The sequence below is a fragment of the Lithobates pipiens genome, unplaced genomic scaffold (genome assembly GCF_037356315.1).
Source record: "Lithobates pipiens isolate NorthernLeopardFrog02 unplaced genomic scaffold, aLitPip1_a1.2 Scaffold_19, whole genome shotgun sequence".
In the NCBI taxonomy this organism is placed as follows: domain Eukaryota; kingdom Metazoa; phylum Chordata; class Amphibia; order Anura; family Ranidae; genus Lithobates; species Lithobates pipiens.
In genome coordinates, this window is record NW_027507764.1 from 112,482,038 (window position 1) to 112,499,505 (window position 17,468).

Consider the following 17,468-nt stretch of genomic DNA (forward strand, 5'->3'; position numbering starts at 1 on the left):
ATTTTTAAAAAACAGTTTTATATTTTTAGAAAAGCCAAATTTGGAAGATGCACACAGTGTGTCAACATGTGCTATCTCCAATCATGGGGGATCAATGTTCGCGTTTTGTGGGTGCAACCCTTCCTTGCTACTAAAGTGGCTGAGATGAAGGGGTTGCACCCCCAAAACACATACATTGATCCCCCATGATGGGAGATAGCACACGTTGACATTAGGCATGGGATCAGGAGGAAAATGCCCAGTTTGAATCACAATTTGTGTGCATCTTCCAAATTTGGCTTTTACAGGGGTGACACCCCATCTGATGAAGGCCATATCAACACAGTTTGGACATACTCATGTCTGATATTCTTTCAATGCTTAAAAGCATTTTTTGTAGTTTTGTAGTGTGTTTTCTGTGACAGTGTGTTATTTATGAAGGCAAATCCACTTGGCACTCCAATTGCAGTTTCAAGTGTACTTTTGCAGTGCACTTGTAGTTGCCTTTAGTAAATAACACCCACAATGCTTTTTAATTTGCCTCATTCACGCCATTTTCATGACTCCACACATTTCTGTCACGGTGCTGAAAATGAGGAATATTTTTGTCAGTGATGCACTGCATTCATTAACAACAAAACCAAGGTGTGTGTAGCAGACCCACAACATAATAATAATAATGAAGAAGAGACCGTCACCTCATCATTCAAAGAAATTTGGTTTGCACTGTTGAAGAAAAAATTCAAAATAAAAGAAAAAAATAGAAAACAAATATTAAATGTATTAAAAAAAAAGTCTCTCAGACATTGTCTGGCATATCAAGCCCCCCTACCCGCAAAGTACTCCGTGTATCCATTTCTGACCTCTTGGGCGCTTTGGGGGGGCAAGCCAGGACTGCAAGCTTCAAGTGTCATCAGGATGGAAAGTTCTGGAAAGTCTGCCTCAGGCCCAAATGAGGCCACATAGTTTGGAGAGTTTTTTTTTTTTAGAAAATTGTGCAAAATGCAGCAGGAAATCAATATATGATTCAGTTTACATTCCGCCATGTGGATCGGTGTCAAAAACAGGCAGAACCGGCTGGCCATTACACAGAAAGTGTTCTCCACCACTCTTCTGGCTCTGGCCAGCCGGTAATTAAAAACCCTCTGGTCTGGGGTGAGGGTCCTCATAGGGAATGGCCACATAAGATGGTCCCCCAGTGCAAACGTTTCATCCGTGGCGAAGATGAAGGGAAGTCCTTCCACATTCTCCTCTGGAGGTGGCAAGCCCAAGCTGCCACTCTGGAGACACCAGTAGAACTCTGTCTGGGCGATCACTCCACCATCCGACCATTTTTCCCCATGTCCACATACAGGAACTCCTAGGTAGCTGACACCACCGCCAACATCACTATACTATTATACCCCTTGTAATTACAATAGTAGGACCCCGAGTTGGGGGGTGGGATGATGTGGACGTGTTTTCCATTAATTGCACCTCCACAATTGGGAAAGTTCCAATGGGTGGCAAAGTGGGAGGCCACAGTCTGCCATTCATGTGACGTTGAAACTATGGAGTAAAACAAGAAAAAAAATTTGTACGTTTTCACATCAACATTGCAAGCAGATTAGAGAAACAAACTTTAAACAGTAGCATTTGAAAGTATTGAGGCAGGCCCTTGCACTACATGCTTTGGTGAATTCATCCATAAACCTGACCACAAAAGAGGTAGGTATAGTGTATATGGGTTGGCAAAGTCAGCAGATAGAGGATTGCTATCAGCTGACTTAGCGGTTGGAGCCCAAAGGGTGCCGCACGTGGTGCTGAACTTCCCTTTTATAGTCCCGTCGTAAGTCACTGCGTTCTTGACGATCGGAAATTCCGACAACTTTGTGCGACCATGTGTATGCATGACAAATTTGAGCCAACATCCGTTAGAAAAAAATCTGATGGATTTTGTTGTCGGAATGTCCGACCGTGTGCATGGGGCATTAGACAGGACAGATAATCCGGTTTGGACCAATGTGCAATATATACCAATTCCAGGTTACTAACCAGCCAGTCTGCAACAAACTGGATTATCTGTCCTGTCTAATGCCCCATGCACATGGTCGGACATTCCGACAACAAAATCCATCAGATTTTTTCCAACGGATGTTGGCTCAAACTTGGCTCATTGGTCCAAGCTGGATGTAAAAATGCACCCTATTTATTCTTTAACCACTTAAGGGCCGAGCCTCTTTCTGAGATTTGTTGTTTAAGTTAAAAACATTTTTTTGCTAGAAAATTACTTAGAACCCCAAACATTATACATTTTTTTTCCTAACACCCTAGAGAATAAAATGGCGGTCGTTGTAATACTTTCTGTCACACCATATTTGCACGGTGGTCTAAAAAGCGCACTTTTTTGAATTAACAAATAAAACAGAAAAGTTAGCCCAATTTTTTTATATTGTGAAAGATAACGTCATGTCGAGTAAAATGATACCCAACATGTCATGCTTCAAAATTGCGCCAAACTTTTACCCTTAAAAATCTCCATAGGCGACTTTAAAAAATTGTACAGGTTGCATGTTTTGAGTTACAGAGGAGGTCTAGGTCTATAATTATTGCTGTCGCTCTACCAATCATGGCGATACCTCACATGTGTGGTTTTAACAGTTTCATATGCGGGCGCTACTCTTGTATGCGTGCGCTTCTGCATGCGAGCCCGGCGGGACAGGACGTGTTAAAAAAAAAAATCTTATTTATTTTACCTTTTATTTTAAAAAATTATAAAAAATTGTGTCACTTTTATTCCCTTGTAATAGAAAAAAAGCATGACAGGACCTCTTAAATATGAGATCTGTGCTCAAAAAGACATCAGATCTCATATTTACACTAAAATGCTAAAAATAAAATTGTCATAAAAAAAAAAAAAAAAAAAAAAAAAAAAAAAAAAAAGGGAGGGCCCTCTCCTGCCTCCGATAAAAGTGATCTTGCAGGGAATCCGCCACAGAGACCACTTTTATCTGAAACCAGACCACTCACTGAAGAAGAGGATACCAGGGTTATAGCAGCTAGCTGCTGCCATAAGAACGACATTCCTTTTCACACAGCTGACGTATCACGACGGTGGGCGGACCGGAAGTGGTTAAGGCTTGGTTCACACCAATGTGTTTTTATATGCTTTTTGTAGAAATGTAGGACATGTTTTTCTAACATGGGTTCCTATGGAACACGTTCACATTAATGCATTTTTGTGCTTGTACATTTTTGCAAAGGGTCAGGGACATTTTTAACTTTTTTGGGGTTCAATAGACTTCAATGGAGACACTGCAGAAAAGCATGTAGTGCATTTTTATTGTGTTTGACATGTTTTGCAATATTTAGTCTGCCCAACAACAAATTGCCAAAATAAAAAGATAAAGCATAAAAAACATAAAAAGCGTCAAAGACACATGTCCGAAAACACAGAAGGCACAGCAAAAAGCACTGCAGAAACACTCAAAAGAAACATGCATTGGTGTGAATGGACCCTAAAGCTTCTGGGCACCAGAAAGAAAATACCCTTGTGTTGGACTTCCTGGCACTGCAAATGTTAAATGCTCATTAAATCTAGTCACCCTCCATGCTTTCCCCCCCAAACTCTCTTCTCAAAGCCTATGTTCACATATCTGCTTTCCCAACCTGCACAGAAATGCACTGCTCTTTAGCAGACATGCGGTGCTGCCATTTATTCTTAATTGACGGCTCTGAGCGTAATAAAATTACAGTAGTACCTTGGATAACAAGCATAATTCGTTCCTGAAGAATGTTTGTAATCCAAAGCACTCAAAGCGAGTTTCCCCATAGGAATCAATGGGAACCCAGATAATTCGTTCCAGGGTAACTGCCGGTGTATGCAGTACCGCATGTGGCCAGAGGTGGGGGGGGGCGCCGGAGACACGAAACTAATGTCTCTGAGTATCTCCCACCTCTGGCCTCATATGGTACTGCACACCCCAGGGGTTTAAAGCGGAGTTCCACCTTAAAGAAAATTATTTAAAGTCAGCAGCTATAAATACTGCAGCTGCTGACTTTTAATAAATGGACACTTACCTGTCCAGGGTGCCCGTGATGTCGGCAGCAGATGACGAGCAATCGCTCGTCTCTCAGCTGCCCCTGCTGCCATCCTCGGTCAGGGAATTTAGGAAGTTAAGCATTGTGGCTTCACTGCCCGGTTCCCTACTGCGCATGCGCGAGTCACGCTGCGCGTCTTTACTGGTCCCACGTTGTGTTCTGGGAACTGTGTGTTTCCCAGATCACAAAGAGGGGGGGGGGGGGCATCTGTGGTTAGCTATTCCCGGGAAGTGGGTGCAGATACCTAGATTATACAGGTATTTGCACCCCCCTCAAAAGGTGCCAATTGTGGCACCGGAGGTGGGGAGGAATCCGATGAGCGGAAGTTCCACTTTAGGGTGGAACTCCACTTTAAATCCTGATCGTCATGCGAGCCAACATTCGCAAACTGAGGCAGAATTTTTTTTTTTCAAAACAGCTCACATTGCGAAACACCATAAACCACGTTACTTGCAGTCCGATGTTTCTCTATGATCGCTTATTCTTAATGGCACCTCCATGCATTGGTACTCATGCGTTTTTTCGTGTAAAAGTCAAGTGGGCCTCGCTCAGAGTTATACTTTGCGGACTCCATCTTGTAAGAGTTATATATGTAGAGTCCTCTTTTAAAGTTTTCTTTGCTTCAGCTACGCTCTCATGAGATATTGGAAGAAATATCTATGGCAGCTGGCGATCTATTTTTTTTGTGGGGGGGGGGGGCGGCAAACCTGGCCCCCTCACTCCCCTCGCTCGACCAATCACCCGCTAGCCTCACACATACCTCATCCAGGTCGCAGCTTCCCCCTGCATCTCCTCCTGAGTCCCGGCGTTTGCTTCTCCTCCCGGGCCAATCGGGCTCAAGACCCGCTTCCTGATTGGCCAGGAGAAGCAGGAAGACATTATCAAAAATTAATTCACTGACATCACACAAGTGAGTGGGCTCGGGGCGCAGCGCTCTGCTCCCCGAGCCCACCCTTTTTGAAGCCAATTAAAGCCTTAGGCTCTAATCATGAGCTTCAAAAAAAAAAAAATCCTTTGAAATCCATGCGTTCGGCGGCCTGCATGTAGATTAGGGGCTGGGTGCATGGATTAGGAGGGGGGGACGCCCCTTAAGAGCGGCCACCACTGATAAGATGTACTTCTAGGCATATAGCCAACACTGACCATGGATGCTTTGCTAGTTGGACATAGAATTGCACTGTTGCAGGCAATTAAAACGTGATCTCATTTTATCACTTAGGTGTATGAAAGTTGTTTCTACATTTTAGAATAGATGGGATCTCACTCTCAACGATTCTGTGTGCATGTAAAAAAGGGTCAGGGACTTCTTTCCCCACATTTCTAATGGGTGCAGCAGTCCATTGCATGCACATATTTGAACCTAGCCCAAGATGCTTCATCTCGAAGTTGCATTCTGATATCATCACACACAGTGCAGGATAAATAGTTCTGCATTGTATGAGAGGATGGTGTTTCTGAAATTAGCTGCCAGATAGAGGGGGTGGGGAACACGGCAGTGCAGACACATTCTGAATTTTGCAATATTAACCACCTCAATACCAGGCACTTAAACACCTTCCTGCCCAGACCAATTTTGAGCTTTCAGCGCTGTCGCACTTTGAATGACAATTGCGCGGTCATGCTACACTGTACCCAAATGAAATTTGTATCATTTTTTTCCCCACAAATAGAGCTTTCTTTTGGTGGTATTTGATCACCTCTACGGTTTTTATTTTTTGCTAAACAAATAAAAAAATACCGAAAATTCTGAAAAAAAAAATGTTTTTTTTTGTTTCAGTTTCAAAACTTTGCAAATAAGTAAGTTTTCTCCTTCACTGATGGGCACTGATGGGGTTACACTGATGGGCAATGATAAGGCGGCACTGATGGGCACCGATGAGGTGGCACCAATGAAGTGGCACTGATGAGGTGGCACTGATGGACACCGATATGTGGCACTGATAGGCGGCACTGATGGGCGACACGGATGGGCACTGATAGGTGGCACAAATTGGCACGGATTGGCATGGATGGGCATGGATAAGTGGCACAGGTGGGCATGGGTAGGCGGCACAGGTGGGCATGGGTAGGCGGCACAGGTGGGCATGGGTAGGCACTGATAGGCGGCACAGATGGGAACTGATAGGCGGCATTGTATTATAATATATTGCACTAATGGATGCCAATCAATAATGCATGCCAATCACTGATGCCCATTGTGGGCACTGATTGGCATCCATTATGGGCACTGATTGGCATCCATTGTGGCACTGACTAGAATCCCTGGTGGTCTAGGGTGGCATACCTTGTCCTTGGCATCCCTGGTGGTCTGGTGGCGTGCCTGGTGGTCCAGTGTGGGCATCCTCGGGGGGGCTGTGCTGATAATCGATCAGCACAGACCCCCCCTGTCAGAGGAGCAGCCGATCGGCTCTCCTCTACTCGCGTCTGACAGACGCGAGTGAGGAAAAGCCGATCACCGGCTTTTCCTATTTACACTGTGATCAGCCGTGATTGGACACGGCTGATCACGTGGTAAAGAGTCTCCGTCGGAGACTCTTTACCGAGATCGTAGTTGCCGGGTGTCAGACTGACACCCCGCAACAACGATCGCCGCGATGCGCGCCCCCGGGGGCGCGCAGCGGCTCATAATCCTGATCACGTCATATGACGTCCGGTCAGGATTATGAAACCACTTTGCCGCCGTCCATTTGCTATAGGGCGGGCGGCAAGTGGTTAAAAGATACAAATGCCCATGTTATCAGATTGTAAAGAAAAAACACAACTTTGAATGACAGCATCCAGTTCTGGGAGGGTGTCTATTGACATCCTCCCGAACCCCGCCCCCGAGCTCTCGGACACAGCTGATTACAGATTGAGGTAAAGGGCCAATCACAGCAGCCCTTTACCGTGTGATCAGCTGTGTCTAATCACAGATGTAAACAAATGCCAGTTATCAGCATTTCTTTTCCTCAGCACTGTCACTGTCTGAGGAAAGGAAAGCCGATAACCGGCAGCAGGGCATACTTACATTAATAAGCAGGGCAATGATTATCAGTGCAGCCCCATCAGTACAGCTTATCAGTGCCACCTCAGCTTATTAAAGCCCATGAGTGCAGCTTATCAGCGCCCACCAGTATCGCCTATCAGTGCAGCTTCAGCTTATCAATGCCGTCTCATCAGTGCAGCTTATCAGTGCCACCTCAGCTTATTAGAGCCCATCAGTGCAGCTTATCAGCGCCCACCAGTATCGCCTATCAGTGCAGCTTCAGCTTATCAATGTCGTCTCATCAGTGCAGCTTATCAGTGGCCATCATTGCCGCCTATCAGTGCAGCTTATCAGTGCCCACCAGTGTCGCCTATCAGTGCAGCTTATCAGTGCCACCTCAGCTTATCAATGCCGCCTCATCAGTACAGCTTATCAGTGCCCATTATTGCCACCTCATCAGCGCCGCCTATCAGTGTAGCTTACCAGTGGCCATTAGTGCAGCTTATCAATGCCACCTCATTACTGCAGCTTATCAGTAACGCCTTATTAGTGCAGCTTATCAGTGCCCATCAGTGTTGCCTCATCAGTGCAGCTTATCAGTACCACCTTATCAGTGTCGCCTCATTAGCGCAGCTTCAGTTTATCAGTGCAGCTTATCAGTGCCCATCAGTGAAGAAAATGTATTTATTTGCAAAATGTTATAACAAAAACAAAGAAAAAGTTGTTGTTTATTTCAATTGTTTTGGTCTTTTTTTTGTTTGTTTAGCAAAAATATATACAGCCCTGTGGTGATTAAAGTGGAGGTCCTCCCTTAAAAAAATAAAAATAAATAAAAAATAAAAAAAATTTACATAAAAAACAATCCTTTAACCACTTGCTTACTGGGCACTTAAACCCCCCTCAGTCCCAGACCAATTTTCAGCTTTGAGCGCTGATGCACTTTGAATGACAATTGCGCGGGCATACAACACTGTACCCAAATGAAATTTTTATCATTTTTTTCCCCACAAATAGAGCTTTCTTTTGGTGGTATTTAGATACAGCTCGGAGTTTTATTTTTTGCTAAACAAAAAAAGATGCAAAAAAATAAATAAATCATGTTTTAATAGTTTGTTATAAAATTTTGCAAACGGGTCATTTTTCTCCTTCATTGAAGTGCGCTGATTAGGCGGCACTGATAGGCTGCACTGGTGGGCACTGATGGGCTGCACTGGTGGGCACTGATAGGCATAGTTAAGGCGGCACTAATAGGCACAGATAAGGCGGCACCGATGGGCACAGATAAGGCGGCACTGATGGGCAAAGATGGGCACAGATAAGATGGCACGGATGGGTGGCACGGATGGGCACCACTGATAGATAGGACTGATGGGTACTGATAGGTGGCTCTGATAGGTGGCACTGCTGGGCACTGATGGGCGGCACTGATGGGCGGCACTGGGGTGCAGCACCTTTGAGGCAGATTGTGGGCACTGCTGGGTGGCACTGCTGGGTGGCACTGTGGGCACTGCTGGGTGGCACTGACAGGGGGCACTTACTTTTATTAAGTGGGGCACTGCAGGGGGCAGGTGGTCGCTAGCAGGGCTGGCCGTGATCGGGACTGATGTCGGTGATCGGCTTTTTTTTTTTCTCCTCGCACTGTCAGCGCGAGGAGGAATAATAGCCGATTACCGGCTCCGTTATATCACATGATCAGATGTCATTGGCTGACAGCTGATCACGTGATAAGGGGTCGGGATCGACCCCTTGCACGGATTGGTGATCAGGCGAGTCTCATGGACTCGCCGATCACAGAGCGCGCCGCTCGCGCCCCTCAGGGGGCGCGCAGGGCGCTCGTACACGGGACGACGTCAATAGACTTAGTCCCGGAAAAGGAGATCCGCACTGTAGCCGTCAATTGACTATAGCGCGGATCTCAAGTGGTTAAATACATGAAAAAATATTTGAAAAAAAAAAAGTAACTTACCAGAAATGCCTGTTACTAGGCAGATTGTCCTAATCTGCCTCTTCCTATTCCATGGTGATCTTCAGTCTTCTTCTCCTGGCGTTGTCTTCTGGGAAATAGAGTGCGGTGTGTTGTGCCCAGAACACAGCGCCCCATTCACAAAGCGCCGCACAACATATGCAACGCATGCACAGTAGGAAACGGGCATTAAGCCGCAAGGCTCCACTGCCTGGTTCCCTTAGTATGAGCGGCAGTGCCGGGTCCAGAAACTCGAGGGACGGGTCAGCCTCAGGCGGCCGACATTGCGGGCACCCTGGACAGGTAAGTGTGCTTATTAAAAGTCAGCAGCTACAGTGTTTTTAGCTGTTGACTTTTAAAAATGTTTTTCTTCAGCTTTAAATACCACAAGAATCCAGTATATATATAAAAAAAAAAAGCTAAAAACGTCATTTGGGTAGAGTGTGGCACAACCCCGCAATTGTCACTGAAAGTGAGAGAGGAATGAAAAACTGAAAGTCGTCCTGGGCAGGAAGGGGTGAAGTGCCGGTAGGTGAGCGGTCACCTGGAAATATCACTTTAGCACAAATATAAAGCACCTGCTAAGTTAGCGCACCGTGCAGGCAGCTGTGACTCCAGCAATACCGGCTTGTACAGGTTATGCGCTCTATGGAGTCAGGCACGACACAAACTGATGGAGGGCTTTGGGTCTTAAAAGACTCTCCCTTCTACCCAGCTGATGCCAGGACCAATCACGTATCCCTAGCAGCCCGCTCTGACATCAGGCACACCCCTGTACGTAGAGCCCCGCCCCGTACACCAAGCTCCTCCCTGCATACTCAGCTCATCTCTGTACATTGAGCTCATCTCTGTACATTGAGCTCCTCCCCCGTACACAAAGCTCCTCCCCGCACACTTTCCTCGCCCATCCTATCCTGGCACTTTTTCCGCGCTCTGACATTGGCTGACACACCTCTCTAAACACAGCTCCTCCCCCTCATTTGCCTTCCCGGCGCCTTTTCCCCGCTCTGTTCTATTTGTTTATAGGACAGCCTCTCCGGGCCCCGCCCACGTCCTGGAACATACCATGTCGAGACCAGGGGCGTTCTATCCAACATGACACCGAAGTAGCACTCATCATGACATTTTTCTGAGATAAGCTGACTACTCTGCGCCCACGGAACAGCCACAACTCTTCTTCTGTAGCTCAGAGCCGTCAGTCCTCCGTACGCTCCCCGCGATACGCACTCCTGCCCCTCCGCCTCCCCCCGCCCTGGGATGGTAGGAGCCGCGGCGCGCTCTCCGCATCTTGGTGACCGTGTGGAGCCGGGCCTGACCCCTCATTGATTCCCGCCGGAAAGTGTCCTCTCAGGGGGGATGTGTCAGTGAGCGGAGCCCGGCGGTGAAGAGACCTCAGAGCGGCCCGTCACCTCACCGGCCGCCGCCATGGCGGACAGCGAGATGAAAGTTCCGGAGGACATGTTCAAAGATGTGAAGTTCTACCTGGTGGGGGACCTGGACCCTCAGGTGAGGCGGAGGAGGGGACCCCGGGGGGACTGCCCTGTAGGCCTGGAGCTCCAGCGATGTGCGGCCCTGCCGCTGTCCGGGGTGGGGAAGCCTGTGGTGTGGGGGGCGTGCTGGGATTTGTAGTTCATCGGGTGTCCGCGGGGGGCCGCCAGAGGAGTGGCCGGGATCAGCGCCCCGAGTATATGAGGGGTTCCCACTGTCATATAGTGAGCACAGGGCCAGCCCGAGCCGGATGGCGCACACACCACTTCCTGCCAAATAGTGAGCCTGACATGGGGAGGGAGATCATCAACACACCGGGTGTCCTGACTACAACCTACCCAGAGGAATCTCTGATCACCACCCCCCCACACCCAGAGGAATCTCTGATCACCACCCCCCACACCCAGAGGAATCTCTGATCACCACCCCCCCACACCCAGAGGAATCTCTGATCACCACCCCCCCACACCCAGAGGAATCTCTGATCACCACCCCCCCACACCCAGAGGAATCTCTGATCACCACCCCCCACACCCAGAGGAATCTCTGATCACCCCCCCCCCCCCCCACCCAGAGGAATCTCTGATCACCCCCCCCCCCCCCCCACCCAGAGGAATCTCTGATCACCCCCCCCCCCACCCAGAGGAATCTCTGATCACCCCCCCCCCCCACCCAGAGGAATCTCTGATCACCCCCCCCCCCCCACCCAGAGGAATCTCTGATCACCCCCCCCCCCCACCCAGAGGAATCTCTGATCACCCCCCCCCCCACCCAGAGGAATCTCTGATCACCCCCCCCCCACCCAGAGGAATCTCTGATCACCCCCCCCCCACCCAGAGGAATCTCTGATCACCCCCCCCCCCCCCCCCACCCAGAGGAATCTCTGATCACCCCCCCCACCCAGAGGAATCTCTGATCACCCCCCCCCCACCCAGAGGAATCTCTGATCACCCCCCCCCCCCCCCACCCAGAGGAATCTCTGATCACCCCCCCCCCCCCCACCCAGAGGAATCTCTGATCACCCCCCCCCCCCCCCCACCCAGAGGAATCTCTGATCACCCCCCCCCCACCCAGAGGAATCTCTGATCACCCCCCCCCCACCCAGAGGAATCTCTGATCACCCCCCCCCCCACCCAGAGGAATCTCTGATCACCCCCCCCCCCACCCAGAGGAATCTCTGATCACCCCCCCCCCCACCCAGAGGAATCTCTGATCACCCCCCCCCCCACCCAGAGGAATCTCTGATCACCCCCCCCCCCCCACCCAGAGGAATCTCTGATCACCCCCCCACCCAGGGGAATCTCTGATCTCCCCACCCAGGGGAATCTCTGATCTCCCCACCCAGGGGAATCTCTGATCTCCCCACCCAGGGGAATCTCTGATCTCCCCACCCAGGGGAATCTCTGATCTCACCACCCTGACATCTCTGTACAGTCAGGCCTCACATCCCTGTCCACATCTGATCATCATAGCGTGATGGCAGAGGAGCTTACCATCTAATGTATAGCACACATTGTATAGGTCAGGGAGGGTCTGATTTAGTGTTCTACCCCAGTGACATCATCCAGAGAGGTGCAAATTTATTGTTAAGCGCACCCCAAAACGCATGTTGCAAATGCAGCCTCTAAACTGCAATACAATGTGGTTTTTGGTGCAACAAAACCTGAAAAGGTAGTGCAACTTTTCCCATGTTCCAGGACATTTGGTAGCCAATTGTAATAAATGGGTTGTCAAAACTCAAATGTATGAGACAGCATGGGAACACACAAGTACACTGTGAGCCGGCCCTGAGGCTTGTTTACATCAGATGCATTCAGGTGTGATTTTAAATGCAGCAAAAACGCAGTACAGAAGCATGCAAGAAAAATTTAAGGTATTGCAGTGAGCCAAATCTACACCATTTGATTGCTTTCATGTGTAGAAAGGGAGAACATCAGAAGTGCCACCTAAGTGTAGTATTAAAAGCTAATTCTCTTGGCAAGGCACACAAGTACAGGACGTGCTGCGCACCTGCTATCAACACACCAGGAACCCCTTCCAGACATGAGGAGCCCCGAGACTACTAATACAGATGAGCCTATGTTTTTCTTACCTATTGTAAGTGTACTTGTATGCTTTGCCATTAAAATCAGCTTTTTACACTGCACTTAGGTGGTGCTTCCGGTGTTCTCCCTTTCTATTTCTGTGTACAGCGTCAGCTCTCTGAGGACAGCAGCCACCCTTGTCATCTCATCACTACCTTTATCCTTGGACTAATATTTTTTCTATGGATTAATGACCCCCTTATGATAAACGCCTATTAATAGTGATTTTAATATTACTATTATTCCCCTTTCTACTACACTGTACCTTGCGCTCACAGTTACTCTTACCATTGCTTTCATGTGTGTTTAAAGGAGAAGTAATGCTCAGCCCTCGTTCACATTGACTGTAGCTTTGAAATCAAGCAACTTGATCTGAAATTGCATGATTTCAAAGCCGCATGTCAGTGTCACTTGTAGGGATGTCCAGATACTAGTATCAGTACAATCCTACAAGTCGCACTGATAATACCGAGCATTTGCAGGAGTACTTGTATTTGCAAACGCTCCCGAAGCCTAGTCTGATACCTGGGCACTCAGGGATGATCGGTGTGGCAGGGGGGGGGGTGGGGGTGGGTTATAATCACCAGTCTCCCTGTGTGGCCTTCAATAAAGCAGCTGACAGATGCACCAAAGCCCCCCCCCCCCCCCCCCCTCAACAGGGTGGGAAAAAAAAGAAACATTGTAATATTTGGAAGGTAGAATTGTAAAAAAAAGCTGACTGTCCACTCTCCAAAAACCCAACTCCCCCCCCCCCCCCCCCCCCAAAAAAAAAAAGAAAGCATTGTAAAGAAAATAAAATTGTAAAAAAAAAAAAAACCTGACACAGTCCACGCCTCATCAGTGCTGCATACTAGTGCCACTGTCACGTCACGTTAAAAAAAATAATACATACTAGAAAAAAAGTATCAGTACTTGTACTCGGTCTTAAAGTGGCATTTATGCGGCTTTATGCACATCGTCTATGCAATTTGCACCCAAAATTGCCAATAGTAGTGCATGGAACTACTTTTTCAAAGCTATGCGGCCCCCCGCAAAGTTGGCATCGCACCAGTTTGAACGTTGTGATTATCAGCAATAGGATCCAACTTGTCAAATCGCATGACAAGTCGCTCCAATGTGAACGAGGGCTCAAAGTCTTTTGGCCAAACTTTTCTGTGTGTTACAGGAGTGCACTTCATTCTGCCCTCCTGTGACCCGCTCATTCGGTCCAAGCTCTGGTGAGATCCTGACTTTAAAGTGGAACTTCACCCAAAAGGGGAAGTTTAGGTTGTTTGCATCCTCCACTGCTACATTTGATCCCTTTTTTGGGGGGAGGAGGGGTAGCGAGTGGCTAATTTTGACAGGTACCAGCTCCCATTTCTAGTCAGATGTGCCGTGGCAATCTGAGCTTGCAGTTTGTTTTGGAGTCACCTACTTCAGGCCCTGAACCACGCCACCATCTTTCTTTTTACATTACAGGGAGCCACCTGTCTCTTCCTGGTATTTGCAGTCAGCGATGCAGCAGATCCAGCACCAGGTCTTCTCACACACAGTTCTATAATTGCATTTCTGCAAAAAATGAGAACTCACTTAAAATGCATAGGTGTGAACCAGGCCTTAGCGCATCGTTACCTTGCTTTTATTTAACCAGTCAATTGGGTAATAGCCCAACTCCTTACTGCTCCATGCCCCTCCTTCTGTATGCCCAAGAAGATCCGTTAGCTTGTACTTTATTCATACTTACTTTTTCTGATGTCCTCAGATAAGTGATGCTGCAAGATCCTTCTTGCCTGTTCCGCAAGCCTGAGCAGTTCTCACTCACGCAGGGAGATATGACATAATCTCTGCTGTCTGTACCACTTCATGGTGAATGAAGGCAACTAAAGCCCATTGACTCAGGCCTTTCAGCATATGTCAGGGCAACAAATAAACACACACAAAGTACACTCTACATGAGCATTTGCTGACATATTTATAATAACCTGTTGATCAGCTGGCAGGTTGTCCTAAAGACTAACTTCACCCTTCTAATGACATTTCCTGTTCCCAATCCCCTCCCCCACCCCAAACAACTGCCAGCTGTCTTCTTGGTTTTTGCAGCCAGCGATGCAGCAGGTCTTGCACATGTGCAGACCGATCCAGCTTCATGTCTGTTCACAAGCAGTTCTATGAATGGAGGAATGTAATGCCCCCCAGAATGAGAGGAGGGAATAGAGGGACTAGAAAGGGTAAAGAGATGCTTGAAATGGCACAGGATGGCTATGACTTTTTGGCATGATCAATGGGTATATTTTGCATTTTTCGATATTATATATAACGGACCAAAAGGGAGCAAATAAGACATTTATTGTGAGGGTTTACACAAACACTTTAAAGTAACTCGCACTGTTCTGATTTGTTATACAGCGGTTACCCACTAAGAAAACTGCATGTCAGCAGAGTTTTCCTAGGCAAGCTGGAATTGGCCTCGTCTTTCCTGGGCTTCAGTTTGGCCTGCAAGGTCTTTGGTCACAATACAGGGCCATTGGGGAGGCTTGTGAGCAAGCTGGGAGAAGCTTGGCTTTTCCAGGTTATGATGGGATTGCTGAGGTTTGCTTCAAGGGTCTGTTCACACACATTCAATTGGGTAATATAATATACATTGCCTTTGCACAGAGTGGCCCTGATCCTCCTCTCTTAGTGTTCCTTAGTGATGCTCCTGGCTCCTCCTTTTCGAGTGCCCCATTGGGGAAGCGCCCTCCCTCGGGGGCACCCAAGCAGGTGTGCCTTCATGTCCTGCTGCTGCGTCCATTGACACAGTCAGTAGGACTTGGCTTTGCCCCTTGGCTCCTGCATCATTGCATTTGATTGAGAGCAGCAGGAGCCAATGGCTGCTCAGTTATCAATCTATCCAATCTGGGTTTGAGACACGAGCTGGGGTGCTCGTCACTGGTGCAGGAACGATCGGGCTCTGGTAAGTAAAGGGGGGGGTGGGGGGTCTGGTGCACTACAAGAGGTTTTTCACCTCAATGCATTGAGATAAAAAACCGCAAGGGTTTACAACCCCTTGCAAAAAAACGTCCCACTCCGCTTGGGGAGAAGCATTGGAGGGAGGATATAAAACATAGTCAAGGGATGCAAGGATGGGGGCAAGAAGACCACCTCATGCTGAACCGCCAAACCAAAGGGCAAAGGACTCAAATATTTTGAAAATGGAGAATTGGCTTGAGTGCCCGTAAGCTTACATTTGAAATGTCAATAATTGCAGTCTTCATGTGTCTGAGCACAGGTGTTCTTTAAGCAGGTGGTGCCATCTGTTCTATTAATTGCAGAAAATTAGTTGTACATTTTGGAGTAATGGAAGCTTGGGAGTTAGGATGCGGATTGCCATGCACATGTCATAGAGATTTCATTGTAAAAATCGGAGAGTCTGGTATGGAGGTGTTAGTTTTTTTAATTTATTAATTTTTTTTTTTTCCAAGAAGGTTACATCTTTTTCTCATCTGCTTATAGCTGAACGCTAGGCAAATGGCTATATACATAAATAAAATACATATTTTTTTAGTTTACGTTTGAATTTTTCCCCTGTCCGTATTTTCAACCTGTGATTAGTCAGGGGATTAGCAAAAAACGGATAAGGTCATCTCTGCTCTCTCCTCCTGTCAGCACACATTGTCTCCTAGTGCCTAGACCAAGGGTAGGCAACCTTGGCACTCCAGCTGTAGTGAAACTACAAATCCCGTCATGCCTGTGATTTGTCAGGGTCTTGCAATGTCTCATGGGACTTGTAGTTTCTTGACAGCTGGAGGGCCGAGGTTGCCTTCCCCTGGCCTAGACCAAACTGACTGAATGCTCAAGTATTGATTCATGCCTCATGCCTACATGCATACTACTGCAGTATCCCTATACTTTATACTCACCAAGTTGTTGATTGAGCATAATGATGTTGCCAACACAGCACATCTAGGGTAGGCATAATGGGGGGGGGGGGAGAATGGGGGCGTAATATTTTTATGCATCCCAGAATTTCCTGATGGCCCTGCATCCTCACTCATCAAGTGTGTGTGTGTGTGTGTGTGTGTATATATATGTATGTGTGTGTGTATATAATTTTCCCAGAGGATGCTGGGACTGTGACATCATAATGAGCGGGGACATCATCCGGTGATGTCCCTATATAAGACGCCGCTTCTATGTCATTGTGACCGGAGAGAGCGACGAGGCAACATCTCCAGAAGAGAAGGCCAGAAGACAGCGGCGACAGAAAACCGGGCCACCGCTTGTAAAAGAGCTAGAAGGCGGCACGGTGGCCCGGCAAGAAGAACCGAAGAAGGAGACAAGACCTCCAAAGTTGGAAGAAGAGGGCGGCGGTGAAGAAGAAAGCCGGGCTCCTCAGCTAGCAAAAGAGCAGAAGATGGAGGAGTCCGGTGAGAAGACCCCGAAAGACAGAAGACCGCTGGAGCTGTGCAATAAACTATTTTAACCCTTGTGTGTTTTTTTTTTTTTCAGGTGAATGGGTAGGGGTACATTGTACCCCATACTCATTCATATAGGGTGGGGGGGGGCGGGATCCGGGGGCCCCCAGATTCCGATAAGCCCCCCGCCTGCAGGCCCCGAGAACCAACGGCCAGGGTTGTTGGGAAGAGGCCCTTGTCCTCATCAACATGGGGACAAGGTGCACCCCCCCCATGTTGAGGGCACTAGTACTGCTCAGGAGGGGGGGGGGGGGGGCTCGCTTGTCCCACCCCCTTTCCTGGCCGGCCGGGCAGCGTGCTCGGATAAGGGTCTGATATGGACCTGGGGAGGACCCCCACGCCGATTTTTCGGAGTAGGGGTTCCCCTTTAAGTCCATACCAAGTGACGGGGCCAGCGACACCTCCTTCACTGGCCCCGGCTACCTGGAGATGTGCTCAAAATGAGCAGACTTTTCTCTGGGTGGGAAAAGTCCGTT

The 17,468-nt window shown here is 48.1% G+C and overlaps 1 protein-coding gene and 1 long non-coding RNA gene across 2 annotated transcripts in view; one reads left to right on the forward strand and one right to left on the reverse strand.

Moving 5' to 3' along the window:
- Nucleotides 1-678: 678 nt before the first annotated feature.
- On the reverse strand, nucleotides 679-10,058 carry LOC143996226 (uncharacterized). The gene is made up of 2 exons (XR_013277519.1): nucleotides 8,991-10,058; nucleotides 679-1,527 (listed from the first exon to the last, which is right to left on the reverse strand). It is a non-coding gene; the product is annotated as an uncharacterized LOC143996226 (long non-coding RNA).
- Nucleotides 10,059-10,345: 287 nt separating this feature from the next.
- Nucleotides 10,346-17,468, forward strand: part of PAXIP1 (PAX interacting protein 1) — a 63,398-nt gene continuing 56,275 nt past the window's right edge. Inside the window, exon 1 of the mRNA XM_077491163.1 lies at nucleotides 10,346-10,493. Coding sequence (XP_077347289.1) covers nucleotides 10,413-10,493 — 81 coding nt within the window. The 5' untranslated portion in view covers nucleotides 10,346-10,412. The remainder of the gene's footprint in view (nucleotides 10,494-17,468) is intronic.